The 14,312-nt window shown below is 38.0% G+C and overlaps 1 protein-coding gene across 1 annotated transcript in view; it reads left to right on the top strand.

Annotated features, from left to right (window-relative positions):
* Positions 1–14,312, top strand: part of Dhc98D (Dynein heavy chain at 89D) — a 971,787-nt gene that overhangs the window by 197,728 nt on the left and 759,747 nt on the right. The window contains exon 16 of the mRNA XM_090387912.1: positions 1,543–1,659. Within this exon, the coding sequence (XP_090244038.1) occupies positions 1,543–1,659 (117 nt within the window). The remainder of the gene's footprint in view (positions 1–1,542; positions 1,660–14,312) is intronic.

Below are 14,312 nucleotides of genomic sequence, written 5' to 3'. Positions count from 1 at the left end.
AAAGGGTGACAAATCCCTCCCATCCAATTATCGTCCTATTGCAATTACTTCTACTCTTTCTAAAGTAATGGAGAAATCAATTAACCGCCAATTTTAAACTACCTAGAAACCTTCCGTTTGATCAACGATCGCCAGTATGGATTCCGTCAGTGTCAATCCACTGGTGATATTCTGGCTTATGTTTCCCATTTATGGACTAATTCAATGGAAAGGTTCGGTGTAACACAAGTAGTTGCTCTTGAAATCTCAAAGGCTTTCGATTGTGTTTGGCATAAAGGTCTTCTATACAAGCTTCCATCTTATGGTTTGCCAACTGTTTTTAGTAATTGGTTATCCAGTTTTCTCTCTGATCACTCACTGAGGGTGATGGTAGATGGCTCTCTGTCTTCTAACTTCTCCACTAATGCTGGTATCCCTCAAGGTTCAGTTCTTTCCCCCACTCTTTTCCTCTTATATATTAATGACCTTCTCCCATTGACTGGAAATCCTATCCATAGTTTTGCCGATGATAGCACATTGCATTCCACTTTCCATTTTGAGAAACCTTGTCCTGCTCAATCAGCTTCAACTTCTCGAAAATCTGCTACCAATTCCTTAAATGCCGATCTTCAGGTAATTCTCCAGTGGGGCAAAGACAACTTAGTTGATTTCAACCCTTCTAAAACTCAGTCTTGTTTTATATCTTGCAAAAAGGATTCTTCTGCTCCTATGCTTTTCTTTAGTGATACTCCGATTTCTAGGCAAAATGATATATCTCTTTTGGGGATTACCCTGACTTCTAATCTCTCTTGGCACAAACACATTACAAATATTGCTTTTTCTGCATCTAAAAAACTTGGTTTTCTATTTCACTCTCGGTGTTACTTTTCTTCCAAACAGCTGCTCACTCTGTATAAATCGCAAATCCCCCTTGCCATGGAATATTGTTCCCACATCTGGGGCGGTGGTCCCAAAATCTGTCTTTCTGTCAGGCTTCTTGATTCCATTCAGAAGAGGGCAGTTCGATTAATTAATGACTCATCTCTAACAGAGTCTCTCCACTCGCTGTCTCATAGATGTTCTGTTTGTGCTGCATGCCTCTTCTACAGATACTTCTATGGGCACTGTTCTTCTGAATTGGCTTCTATAATTCCCGCTCTCTCTTTCAAAACAGTCCGAACACATGCCGCCACCAGCCAACATCCATTTACTGTCCAACTTCAAACTGACAGAACCAACTTTTCATCTTCCTCGTTTATTCATTCAACTGCCGTTTTCTGGAACAACCTTCCTTCATATGTATTTCCTGAAAATTACAGTCTACAGAAGTTCAAGTCCAATGTCAACAAATATCTTCTTTCGTCTTCTCAACCTCCAACCCAAGCACGGTACTGAGTACTGTAGGTTCTAACACCTCTCGTGTTTGTGGTTTACATAAAAAAAAAACAAAAAAACTCTTGTTACGTTTTACTGGAAAATAAATCAATGTGTTGAATTAATTAAAATTTAATATGATTAAATTCTTCAATAATTATTACTTTTTTAAAATTATTATTTGTTTAGGTTTGGTGGACTGCAGAAGTTGAAAATGTGTTTGATCAAGTGAAAGCAGGGCATAGGGGTGCCATGAAAAAATATGCTGTACAAATGCATCAACAAATAGATGAATTAGTAATGAAGGTAAATTGCTTTAAAATAGTATTCCTTCTTTCATTTTGGGAAACATTTATTTCCTGTATTGTTATCATAATTCAAAATTAAAAAAGATAGCAGAGTAGTTAAAGCAGTGCTTTTCACTTGTTCGCCTGTTTCCAATCACTAAAGCCATTATACTGCCTGACTAAGTACTCACACAAGGGTGGTTCAATAAAGAATCGTCCTCACCTACTTCCACATATTGCAGAGTCATGATATTTTGTATATTTGTTATTGTTATTTGGTTTTTAGGGGCATTAGCAACTAAGGTCATATTGCTCCGGGATATGCGGTGGTCATTCCCTGACCTTCCCGCATCCTCCGTATTTGGTGGTGATGGGCTCGAATCCCGGTCTAATCAAGAAGCGTGTGCTACGCACTGCTGCTCCTTCGCACCTTGCTACTATTTTGTATGTAGAGTCATATATAACTCTGTACTAAAGGTGTAAAATTTCAGCCGTGTCTCTTAATTTGTTTTTTTCTTACAGAACTGAACGTGTGACGAAGTAGCATCATGGACAAAGCTGAAGCCAGAGCTGTAATCCAGTATCTGTTCTTGAAGGGGAAATCTCCTAAAGAAATTCATGAGGAGATGACTGCTGTATACAACGATGAAGCCCCATCCTATTACATATGTGAAGCACTGGCATAGACAGTTTAGATGTGGTCGGACATCGGTAGAATCTGATCCCATTCCAGGTCATTCCCATTCAGCCATTGATGACAGCACAATCAGAAAAGTGGAGTTGTTAATCATGGAAGATCGCCGGATATCTATGCCTGAATTGTTTCAGAAGGTGAAGGTTAGTGTGGGTTCTGTTGAAACAGTCCTTCATGACCAACTCCATTTATGGAAATTGAGTGCAAGATGGATCCCCGATTATTGCCTGGTTTCCAGAAGACTGATCGACAACAGCAATCACAAGAGTTGTTAGCCCTGTGCCAAAAAAATGAGGAAGACTTTTTCTCTCGTTAAATCACTCATGATGAAAGTTGGATACACCATTTCGACACTGAAAGTTAAAAGCCGTCCATGGAATGGCGACATCATGGTTCCCCACCCCCTAAGAAGGCAAGGTCCAATCGTCATCAGGAAAGGTCTTGCTGACAGTGTTTTGGGATGAGAAAGGCGTAATAATGACTGATTACCTGCCGAAAGGTAGAACAATTACAGGTGCCTATTATGCCAACTTACTCACAAAATTATGGGAGAAAAATCAAAGCATGTAGGCATGGCATGCTGTCCAAAGGTGTGAGAATGCTTCAAGACAATGCCCCAGTTCACACTTCTGAAATTGCAAAAACAAGCGGCCACTTGTGGATATGAAATACTGCCCCATCCAGCCTACTCACCCGATCTTGCACCATTGGATTTCTTCTTGTTTCCTTCCTTAAAATCATTTCTTCTGGAGACCCACTTCTCTGACGACGAGACACTCTTTTCTGCAACAGAGTCATGATTCAAAGACCAACCTCACCACTTCTACAAAAACGATATCCATAACCTCATCCATTGATGGAAAAAATGTGTAAATTTGCACAGTGGCTATATAGAGAAGGACTAAAACCTGTACCAGGAATCAACAGGCTAGCATCTTTGCAGCTAGGTCAGTTTTTTATTGATCCACCCTCGTATATAGCAAGAATATATAGCACAGCTAATTCCAAGTAACAGATGCTATATTGATAAGTTGGTTAATGATAGGAATGACAGTATGCTTCTGCAACAGGATCTAGAAAAGTTGGCAGATGGGCTGAGAAATGGCAATTGATGTTTAACATTGACAATTGCAAATTATAGTATATAGGCAATGGTAACCCCAGGATAATGTACCAATTGTGTGATACTGCACTCAGGGTAGAGGAAAATGGAAAAAAAAAAAAAATCCCTTGTGACAATTGTGCACTACGAAGTTCTCTGAGCAATGCAAACAGGATGCCAGGACAGCTCATAGGGTTTTATAAATTATATACTGGAATTTTGTTAGCAGGGATAAGGAGATGATTATCCCATTATAATTATATAAGGCAATGGTCCAGCCACATCTTGAGTACTGCATACAGGTCTGGAGGCCTCATTTTAGGAAGTATGTAGAGCTGATGGAATGAGTACAGAGAATGGCAATGCGATTGATGGGGGAAATAAAGGTGTTCTCCTACCAAGAAAGGTTTCAGTTCTGGAAATTGAAGCATCTGGAAACTAGGTACCTGCGAGATGGTCTGATTGAGGTGTTTAAGGCTCTGAATGGATTGAGCAAGCTCAATGCTGATGCGATTCTTTCTCTTGCTCAGTCAACACATGTGAAGGGGCACAAATTCAAATTGTGGAAGGATGGATGGGTGCACAATAGATATGAGGAAGTTGCCTTTAGCCAGCAGATGTTTTATTTCTGGAAAAAACTTCTATCTGTTGTTGTGGAAGTTGATAGCTTAAATAAATTTAAGGAAGGATTACACAAACTATTGGAAGGAATGAATAAGTGAAATGGGAAGTGTCATGTTTTGTTTTGCTGATGCTGTATAAGCTTGCTCTCTTGCATCTTCTGCCACTACTAATGCTAATGTTAATTTATTCAAATTTCCCATTTCAGCACAACACCAAATAGAAATTTGTTTCAACAGGCATCCTCACATCTATCCTGTAATCACCTTCCTCAATTTTAATTTATGTCCCTTCATGTGTAGTGTGATCAAGGGGAAGGAGCACGAATTCAAATTCTTTTTCTTGCTCAGACAACTCACATGAGGGAGCATAAATTCAAGTTTAGGAAGGTTGGTTGGAGGATAGATTGAATTCAAGCCAGTAGGTAGTTAATTGTTTGAACAGATTTGTTCAAACAGTCAACCACCGACTAGCTAAAGGCAAAGTTCTGCACATCTGTCCTCCAACCTTCCTAAACTTAATTTATGCTCCCTCGTGTATGTTACCTCATCAATAGAAAGAATTCTGTAGCTTAATCAATCCATTCAACACCTCTCTCAGACCTCCTCCCTGTAGGTGCCTTGTTTCCAGACTGCAATTTGCAGAACTGAAACCTTCCTTGATAAGAGCACCCTTTTGTTCCCTTCACCAATCTGGTTGTCCTTTTCTACACCTGTTCTAGCAGATCTACATCCTTTCTAAAGTCAGACCTCCAGATCCGTATACACAATTCAAAATGTGAACTAACCTTGATCTTGTACAAAGAGATAATCTAATCCAGATTCCTGTAAATGAAATTTCTGTATGTCATTGACAAAACTCCATATTGAGTTGTCTTGGCAGCTTGTTTGCACTGCTTGGAGAATTTTAAATCTGACTGCACAATTACCCCCAGGAAATTTTCATTTTTCACTTTCATAAGTGTAGTACCACACAGTTGCTTTGTTAGTCAGGAATTACTGCCACCCATATGCAGTTTCTTGCGCTTGTCAATGTTAAACTTCAACTGGCATTTCTCAACACATCAACTGAATTTTCCTACATCTTGTTCCACTAGCTCACCCTGATTACTGCCATTAACCACCCTAACCTTTGTATCCTCTGCATACTTAGAAAAAAACCTGATATTCCTTCATCACCATCATTAATAAATATTGAAAACAATAATGGACCGAGTACTGTTCATTGGTTCTTCCACTAAAAATATTAGTCTACAAAGAGTTCTCTGCTGACCAAATCAATGCCAGAGCTCACTCTTGTGCATCAGGAAACACAGAGACAATCTTCAGGGCAGAATGGCTCGTCCCACATGAGTTGGTTACTGTTGTTGACTCTATTGTCAGTGAGACTGGAAATATATTATGCAAAAAAGATAGGTGGAATAGGACAAGGGTATGTCTGTCTGGCACAAAAGTTGATAATGTTTGTGGACCATATTAATTAACATCTTTTAAGGGCACAAAGATGATAATGTACATGTTGGCACTAATGAAATTAACAGAAGGAGAACTGCAAATTTACTTAATAAGTACAGGTTAATGTTGAGAAAAAGTTGTGAGATAGGGTTGAATTTAGCATTAGCATTAGTAGAGGCATAGGATGCAAGAAAGCAGGCTTATGCAGCATCAGCCAGAAAAAAAAAAACAAAAAAACTCAACCATCCCTTTATCCATTGCAGCAACTTGCCCTTAATGCCATACTGCTCCAATTTGTACAGCAGTCTTCCATGTGCAACAGTATCAAAAGCTTTCCTGAAATCCAAGTATATGATATCAAAATTATTTTTTTGCATCCAGTTCCTTTGTGACCACAACAATAGTATCCAATCAAATCAGTCAGACAAGATTTCCCTTTAAAAATCCCATGCTGTATCTGAACTATTACTGAAGTCTTGTCTAGGTGATACTGTATCATCTCTTTAACTAGTGACTCCATTATTTTCCCTGGAACAGAGGTTAAACTAACAGGTCTATAATTATTTGTGTCACCCTTTGCACTCCGTTTGAATTGGGGATACATTTGCACATCTCCAGTCCATGGGGACCTCCCCTGACTCTAAGGATGCTCTCATAATTATGGCTAAGAGTTTGCTTACTTACCTTTCTGCCTCCTTCAATATAACTGGATAGATTCCATCTGCCCCAGGTGCCTTTTTTAGGTTTAACTTCAACAATTTCTCCTCCATTTTGATCTCAGTTATTACCAAATCACTTTGTTCCCTATTAGAGTTTGATAAATCTGTAGCATTCCCCTCCTTGAGTAACTCCTCATGAGTGAATGTAGATGTAAAATACTCATTCAATTTATCAGCTACATGAGTAGGATCATCAATAGTTGAACCATCTATGTTAAGTGGACCAATCTGATTCATGCCCTTCCTTCTAGAGTTTACATAAGTAAAGAAGCGTTTGCATCCTTGGCAAAAATTTCTCATAATCTGCCTTTGCCTGCCTAACTTCCATTGTGACTTGATTATAGTCTAGCTTATATCTGCTGTAGGCTTCTGTTTCTCCTGATAAGTTATATGCATAGCATGCATTTTTTTTTCTCTGTTACGAGCCTCATTAATTCATCTTACTTCAATTTAGGCAGAATCTTGAACAGTATTTCTTATTTGGTATGAAAAGCCTAGTAGCTTTGCCAAGATTAATTCTTTGAATGCTTCCCATTTACAATTTGATGTTGGTAACAACATAATTTGGTGCCACTATATAGAATTTAAAAACTGTCTCAGACCACCGTAGTCACCTTTACAAAAGCAAAAACCCTTCCCTTTACTTCTGATGGTAGTTACATCTTTGTGTAAATCCCACATCAGTACACTGTGATCACTGTCACCTAGTGGTTCCTTTATCTGCAAATTCTTAATGTGTGAATAATCACTCCTGGTAATGAGATCCAGAGTATTACTCCCTCTGGGTTCCCCTCAAACATGTTGCTGTTGAAAACAATCCTACGATAAATCCACAAAAGTCTTGCTAGCATGCGAGTAGCCAAACCTAGAGTTCCACTTAATATCTGGAAAGTTAAAATCCCCCATTACAAGACATTCTGATTTACTGATCCACTCTATTTCTTTGCACAATTGCTCATTATACTCATCAGATTCATTAGGCCTATAACACACCTACTCTCATTTTTCCTTTCCCAGTGCTTATGTCACACCAAACAGACTCAACATTGCATTGTCCACCCGTGTCGACTGGATGCACTTCCTTAGATTTTATGTGTTTGTTAACTAACAGCATAGCCTCTCCTCCCTTCCTGTGCTGTCTATCCTTTCTGTACACATTGTACTTGCCAAATTCCAATTCTGCTCTGCTTCTGTCTGTGTGACACCACATCTTTTATCGCCACTTCAAATTAACCAAATTATTTACAATATAATTCTAGCATTGGTGTACATGCAAATATACATGCACCTGTTCTTTATCTTAGTTACCCTAGCACATTCTATGTATTTATTTGTTCCACAATGACTCCCAGCAGTTCTTGAAATCCCTAGCAACTTGCTCACTAGGCTACTGCTCATTACAGTAGAAGCAGTGCAAGAATCACTTTCGCATCTGTCTGCAGCTACTGTTAATCTTTTTGTCTCTGAATCCGTAGTAGTTTTCCGACCGACCTAACACTGTCTCGATAGCATCAGGAAATATTCTTGCACCCTCTCTCTTTAAATGTATCCCATCTCTGTAGAAGCAGTCTCTGCGGTTAGCAAGCACAGACTACACTGAAAAAATTCTGTCCCCTGAACCTTGCACAATCTCTCCAGGGCCAAATTGATTGACAATGCTCTCATCATATCCTCCCACCTACCCTGTCTGTGCAGAATTGCAGACAATTTCAGATTAACCTTAACTCTCGACTTTTTTTCAGCATTGACCTCTACTTGTTAAGTAAATCTGCAGATATCTTACTCTTAAGGTCATTAGTGACAACATGTACAACAATATCACATTTTGTGCCCTTAAAATATATTATCTGCCCTACAACATCATCTACTTTGATCCTTGGCAGACCCTGGTTGTTTTCTATCTATCCTTTTTGCGTAATATATTCCCCGTCTCCCTGACAATAGAATCACCTACAGTAACTAGGGGCCGACCGGGCTAGCCGAGTGGGTAAAGTACCTGCCCGGCAATCCAAAGGTCGCAGGTTCGATTCCCGCCTCGGGCTTGGATCAAAGTAGTGCAAAAATCTTGGGAGGTGCAATATGGCCACAGAAGCCGATGCGCCAACAACTACCAAATCAAAAAAAAAAAAAAAAAAAACAATAACTAGCTCCCGTGGGACCAATGCATTCTGTCTTGGAGATTTCCACTGTCTTGCCTGATGCACAGGAGTGAATTCTGCTGTTGAGCTGGGCAGCTGAGAGCTTTATGGATACTTCATATTAATTTCTTTGATGGCATCTACCCTACACCTCAGACTCTCATAGTTGCCCATTGGAACTCTGAGTTGGTGCCTAATTTCTTCACAGTCTGCTCATCTAGCATACACAAAGACATTCAATGTGTCAGCAATCTGAGACAGGGTCATCAACAATTACCCATTGACACTAATTGCCCCAATGTTTTTTTTTTTTTTTTTTTTTTGGTAGTTGTTGGCACATAGGCTTCTGTGGCCATAATGCACCTCCCAAGGTTTTTGCAGTACTTTGATCCAAGCCCGAGGCGGGAATCGAACCCGCGACCTTTGGGTTGCCAGGTAGGCACTTTACCCACCCGGCTAGCCCGGTCGGCTGCCCCAATGTGAACCAACCCCTCCTTCTACTGTTAATATAAGCATAGAAGTGTTTGATGCTGTTCTTTGTATTCTTTTCCAGGGATTTTTAATAATCTGCCTTCCATTCCATAATCTGCTTTGTTGTTAACTAACAGCATAGCCTCTCCTCCCTTCCTGTGCTCTATCCTTTCTGTACACATTGTACTTGCCAAAATCAATTCTGCTCTGCTTGTTTACAGAGTATTTTATGTATCTAGCATAGGCTTCTGTATCATCTGATAATTTGTATGCCTCTGATGCATTTTTTTCTCTGCCACAAGTATCAACTGTACATCTGACATCCATTTAGATCAAAACCTTGACGATATTTCTTATTTAGTATGAAAGTCTAGTAAGTTCTATGATTACTTCCCTGAATGCCTCCCACTTAGAATTTCCTGTTGGTAACATTATCAGTTGGTCCCACTGCATGGAATTTAAAGACTGTCTGAAACCACTGTAGGTACCCTTATGAAAGCAGAATCCTTTCCCTTTACACCTGGCAGTAGTTATATCTTTGATTAAATTCCACATTAGAGGACACTGTGATCATTGCCATCCAGTGGGTATTTTACCTGAAGATTTTAAATGCTTGAAGAATCACTGCTGATAACTAGATAAAGATTATTGTTTCCTTTTTTTGCCTCTGTAACCTGCTGCTATAGAAAACAGTCATCCAATAAATCTGCAAAATCATGCTAGTGTGTGAATGGTCAACCCACAAATTCTAGTCAATATTTGGAAAGTCAAAATCTCCGATCATATGATATTATGATTTTCTGAGCCACTCTGTTTCTCAGTATATTTGGTTGGTATATTCTTCACAGTCATTTCTCAGATAACATACTTTTATTCTCATTTTCGTTTTCCCAGTGTTTTTATCTTTCTAGTATAGGTACCCACCCACCATATCCCACCAACCGGACTCACTATTGTACTGGCCACCAATGGTGACTGGGTGTGCTGTTTTGTATTTAATTTGCTTCTTAACTAAGAGCATAAACTTCCCCCTTCTGTCCTATCTGTATACACATTGTACTACGCCAAGTATATAGTAAAAAAGATTAAGCAGGTTACAGGAAAACTAATCAGGATTTCTAAGGCAGTCTGGGGCATCAAGCCTTCAACCTTCAGACTGTATTATGAATGAATCTTCATCCCCATTGCTTGTTATACTGCAGGTGCCTAGGGCCACAGAATCACCAACAGCCTTGTGAAGAAATACCTACTGCAGGCCCAAAAATTTTTCCTGCTTGCAATCTTGAGAGCCTCCGGTACAGTATCCACAGTTGCACTCCAGGTCATATGCGGCAAGCTACCAATCCAACATGAATTAGTCTTCAACCATCTTCAATACTACAGAAGGAATAGCCTCTCTGCAAAAAACAGAGACTATGCAATAAACCTGAACATGTCAACTAAAGAAGACAACAAGAGAATAATCAAAGAAATGACAAATGAATGGAAAAGCGAGTGGATTGTCTTGGCACTTGGAAGAACCACATATGAATTCCTACCAGATGCTAAAATATTCGACAAATGGTATGCTACATGGTTCTGGCCTGGACTTCACCTATCTTTTTTGCTAACTGGACATGGCAGTATAAACTCCAAGTTGTACTCTCTTGGACTAACAGACTCACCTCTCTGCCCCTGTGGATCACCAGAGACAGTCAATCACCTAATCTTCCAATGCCACATTTATCAGGACCTAAGAGCTCAACTGCAAATAATCACTGAAGTATATGATCCTGAAAATGTCAAAAATCTCATCTTAACTCCTCAACAGGTTCACCTCGTTTGTTGACTTTGCACACAGCCTCTTTAAACGCAGGAATTCTTACTACTCTAAACAGAACCTGGATGCAGATGGACACCAAATTGGATGATCACTAACAATGACAAAGACCATAGCACTACATCAAGCTGAATAATCCTGTTCGGAACCAAAGGGTTCCGCAATCCTAACTCTACTTTTCTCAAGGGATGCCTCTCTCTCTTCCATCCCTTACTGCTTAAAACTTTACTCCCAATTTTAATAACTCTGGAGTAACTTCATCTTTCCCCGGGGCTTTGTTATTCTTCATTTTCTTCAACACATGTTCTACCTCATCAGGAAGGATATCAGGTATATTGTATGTGTTACTAATTTGCAATCCATCTTCCCCACTGCTAGCATCATTCCCTCGCTCCTTGTATAACTCTTTATAGTAGTCTTCTGCTATTTGAATTATGCCTTCTCTGCTATTTATAAGTACACCAATGCTATTCTTCAGTTTCAGTATCATTTGTCTTTCTGTATTACTGCTCATGGCTACTGATTTAAGTCCTTTGTTTTCCCTTAATGCTTGTTCTACTTTTCTTGTGTTAAATTTTCTTATGTCCTCTCTGAGTCTCTTTCTAATGGCTTTGCATAACTCAGTATACTCAATTTTCTCCTTGTCAGTGTTTTTCATGCTCTTCATTTGTCCTCTTCGGTTCATCATGACAAGTGTTTCTTGACTAATTTTTTCTTCTTTGGATTTCTTTTTACCTATAAGTTTCTTGGGCTTTATCACTTTTAGAAAGTTGTAATATTCCTCGTCGATATCTTGGTCCTGAACAGTCTGCAACAGCTTAAACTTGTTCTTAAGTTCCAGTACATACTGCTTTTTCTCCTCTTCTGTTATCTCAAAGACCTTCGTATTATTTACTCGAGTCAGTTTTTTTCCTTTCTTTTCTTACCTCTATATAAAGTGTGCATCTTACCATTCTGTGATCACTTCCAATATTTACCTTGTTCAGGACAGTAACATCATTCACGATATATCTTCTGTTAGTGAGGATGAAGTCGATTTCATTAGTTGTTAATCCATTTGGACTCTTCCATGTCCACTTTCTGTTTACCCTTTTCATGAAAAAAAAAGTGTTCATTACTGACATTCCTCGAGAATCTTCAAATTCCACAAGTCTTTCACCTCTTTCATTTCTTTCACCAATTCCAAATTTTCCTATAGGTCCCCTTTCTGTGATATTTTGTCTCTTTCCAATCTTAGCATCGAAGTCCCCCATAATGATAGTGTAGTGAGTTTTCTGTTCATCTAGAAGACTTAATTTCGGTGTACATTTCTTCAACCTCTTCATCACCATGGCTCGATGTTGGTGCATAAATCATTATAACCTTTAGCTTATACCTCTTAGAAATCCTGAGTAGCAGTCTTGACACCCTTGGTGATGTACTTTTAAATTCCAAAATGTTTTTTATATCTTTATGGACCAGAAAGCCAACTCCACTGAGTTGTTACTCCACGGCAATTGTGTTCGTTACAATTTGTGCATTCTTTTAAAAAATGTTCATGCATGCTATTGAAATTTATAAAGAGAAGATTATCTTGGAAACAGATGCCTCTCTGAAGAATACGACTCCTTGTGCAACAAACCAACGCGTGCCGAGCCAGTAATGAGGTGATCAACGAGTGTGCATTTAGTCAATGATGATGATGAAGAATAAACATTCTTTAACATTTGTAAGTTTTAAATAATTTCTTTATTATTATAATTTGCTTGATCTTACAGGCCACATTTTCATTTCTTTGGAATATTTTCATTTCTTTGGAATTAAACATAAACTAATTAGCTAACTAATTTCATTGTTGAGAACATAACCCCTGTTTTTAACATTATGTCTATGAGAAATAAATTCCCACTTTACGAGCGCACGCTAGGAACGAATTAACTCATAAAGTCGAGAACTACCTGTATTCTGTGCTACTGAGTTAAATATATTGCACTATACCATTAAGGTCTTAGAGTTTTAAATTAGTTATAGCATTACTAGAATATAGTTTATTAGCCAAAACACAAAAAAAATATGCAAAGTAATCAAAAATAAAAGCTATGCAAAAACAAAAAAAGTATTGTTCGTGGAACTTCTTGTCAGACAATACAATTAGACCTAGGCCATTTTTCATTCTTCACTACCTTGAATTTGGTTTCACTGAAATGTTATGTTCTTTTGAGATTATTGCCACCAAAATGAAGTTTCCTATTAAACCTCAATTGCCACTCTTGCTTTAATTGCTTAATTTTTCTAGTTCCTGTTATAGTGGCATACCTTGATAAGCAAACTTAGACATTAAATATTAGGGGGCTAAATTCTGTTAGTATCTCATTGTTTAAAATATTACTTTATGCATAATTTTTTTAAATTATCATCTACATATTTAATATGGAAGCAGTTTCGTTCGACAGTCAGTGTGAAAGATAGGCTTAACGGATCGGGATGGAAGTGGTCTCAAATTAAAGATATTTCTTCCTAGGTGTGAGAAAGTTGTTAAAATTTTAAAATTCCAAATAGTTTTATTTTACAGAACAGGCCAGTTTTGTAGTATAAACGAGAATAGTTCAACATTCACTTCATAAGTGGAGCCACAGGAAAATGTTAACTGTTAAACAATTATCTAAGTTGATGTCATTTTTTTCAGATTAATAATTTGTACTTTAACTATTTAACTGATTAACAATTTGCTTGTTTGCACAATCGTGTCCTTTGTTCTGAGAAAAATAAAAAATAAAAATAAATAAATAAATGATAATAAAACTCTGCTACCAATTGTGAAATTGTATACCTTAAAAGAAAGAACTAATTGTTAGAATTCCATTGCATTGCTCACTATATGTACGCCCATGTTGCACACATGCTTATACACTCATTGCCATTCGTTACATTTCAGAACTCATCATTTTATCGTTATCAACTTTGAGTTTATTTGTTTTTTGTTTTGAGGTTATTTAAGGTAAGTAATTTAAGGATTTAGAAGTATGTCACAGTCAGAATGTGGAAGACGTGTCCGTCGCCATGCTACTGTGACTGGTTATGTTGAATGTACCCTGCGGCAAAGAAGAAACATGCCCTTTTGTGTTTCTGAAAATGTATTCAGGATCATTCTGAAAGATCAGTCCTGAATACATTTACACGTACACATTGATACTACATGGGTACTACATTTCTTCAGGACAGCTAGAGAAAATTCTGCTACCATAATTTTTGCATAATTTTAGCAAAGGGTACAGCTAGCTGTAGCCATTGTGTATGATAGGCCTAACTGATTTGGTCTCAAATTGAAGATATTTCTTTGTAGGTGTGTAGAAACATGGGAAAATAAAAAATTCCAAATAGTAAAAAATCCGAATAGTTTTATTTTACAGAATAGGCCAATTTCTTCTGCTAGCGCTGCCTACCTTAAAAGAAAGAATATTTTTATTTTACAGAAATAAGAAATGAGAAAGGATTCGATGCATACTGGCTTACCTGCTCACGATCACACAGACTACATTTCTTTAGGACAGCTAGAGAAAAACTCTGCTACCAATTGCAAAATTTTCACAATGGGTACAGCTAGTTATTATTTATTGCATGTTATCACCATTTTGTATGCTACAACAGTGAACCAGAACTGTATAGGAAACAATA

Source organism: Mastigoproctus giganteus, chromosome 2, assembly GCF_048544385.1.
Source record: "Mastigoproctus giganteus isolate SK-2022 chromosome 2, ASM4854438v1, whole genome shotgun sequence".
NCBI classification, from domain to species: Eukaryota; Metazoa; Arthropoda; class Arachnida; order Uropygi; family Thelyphonidae; genus Mastigoproctus; species Mastigoproctus giganteus.
This window is presented reverse-complemented; position numbering and strand designations above follow the sequence as displayed.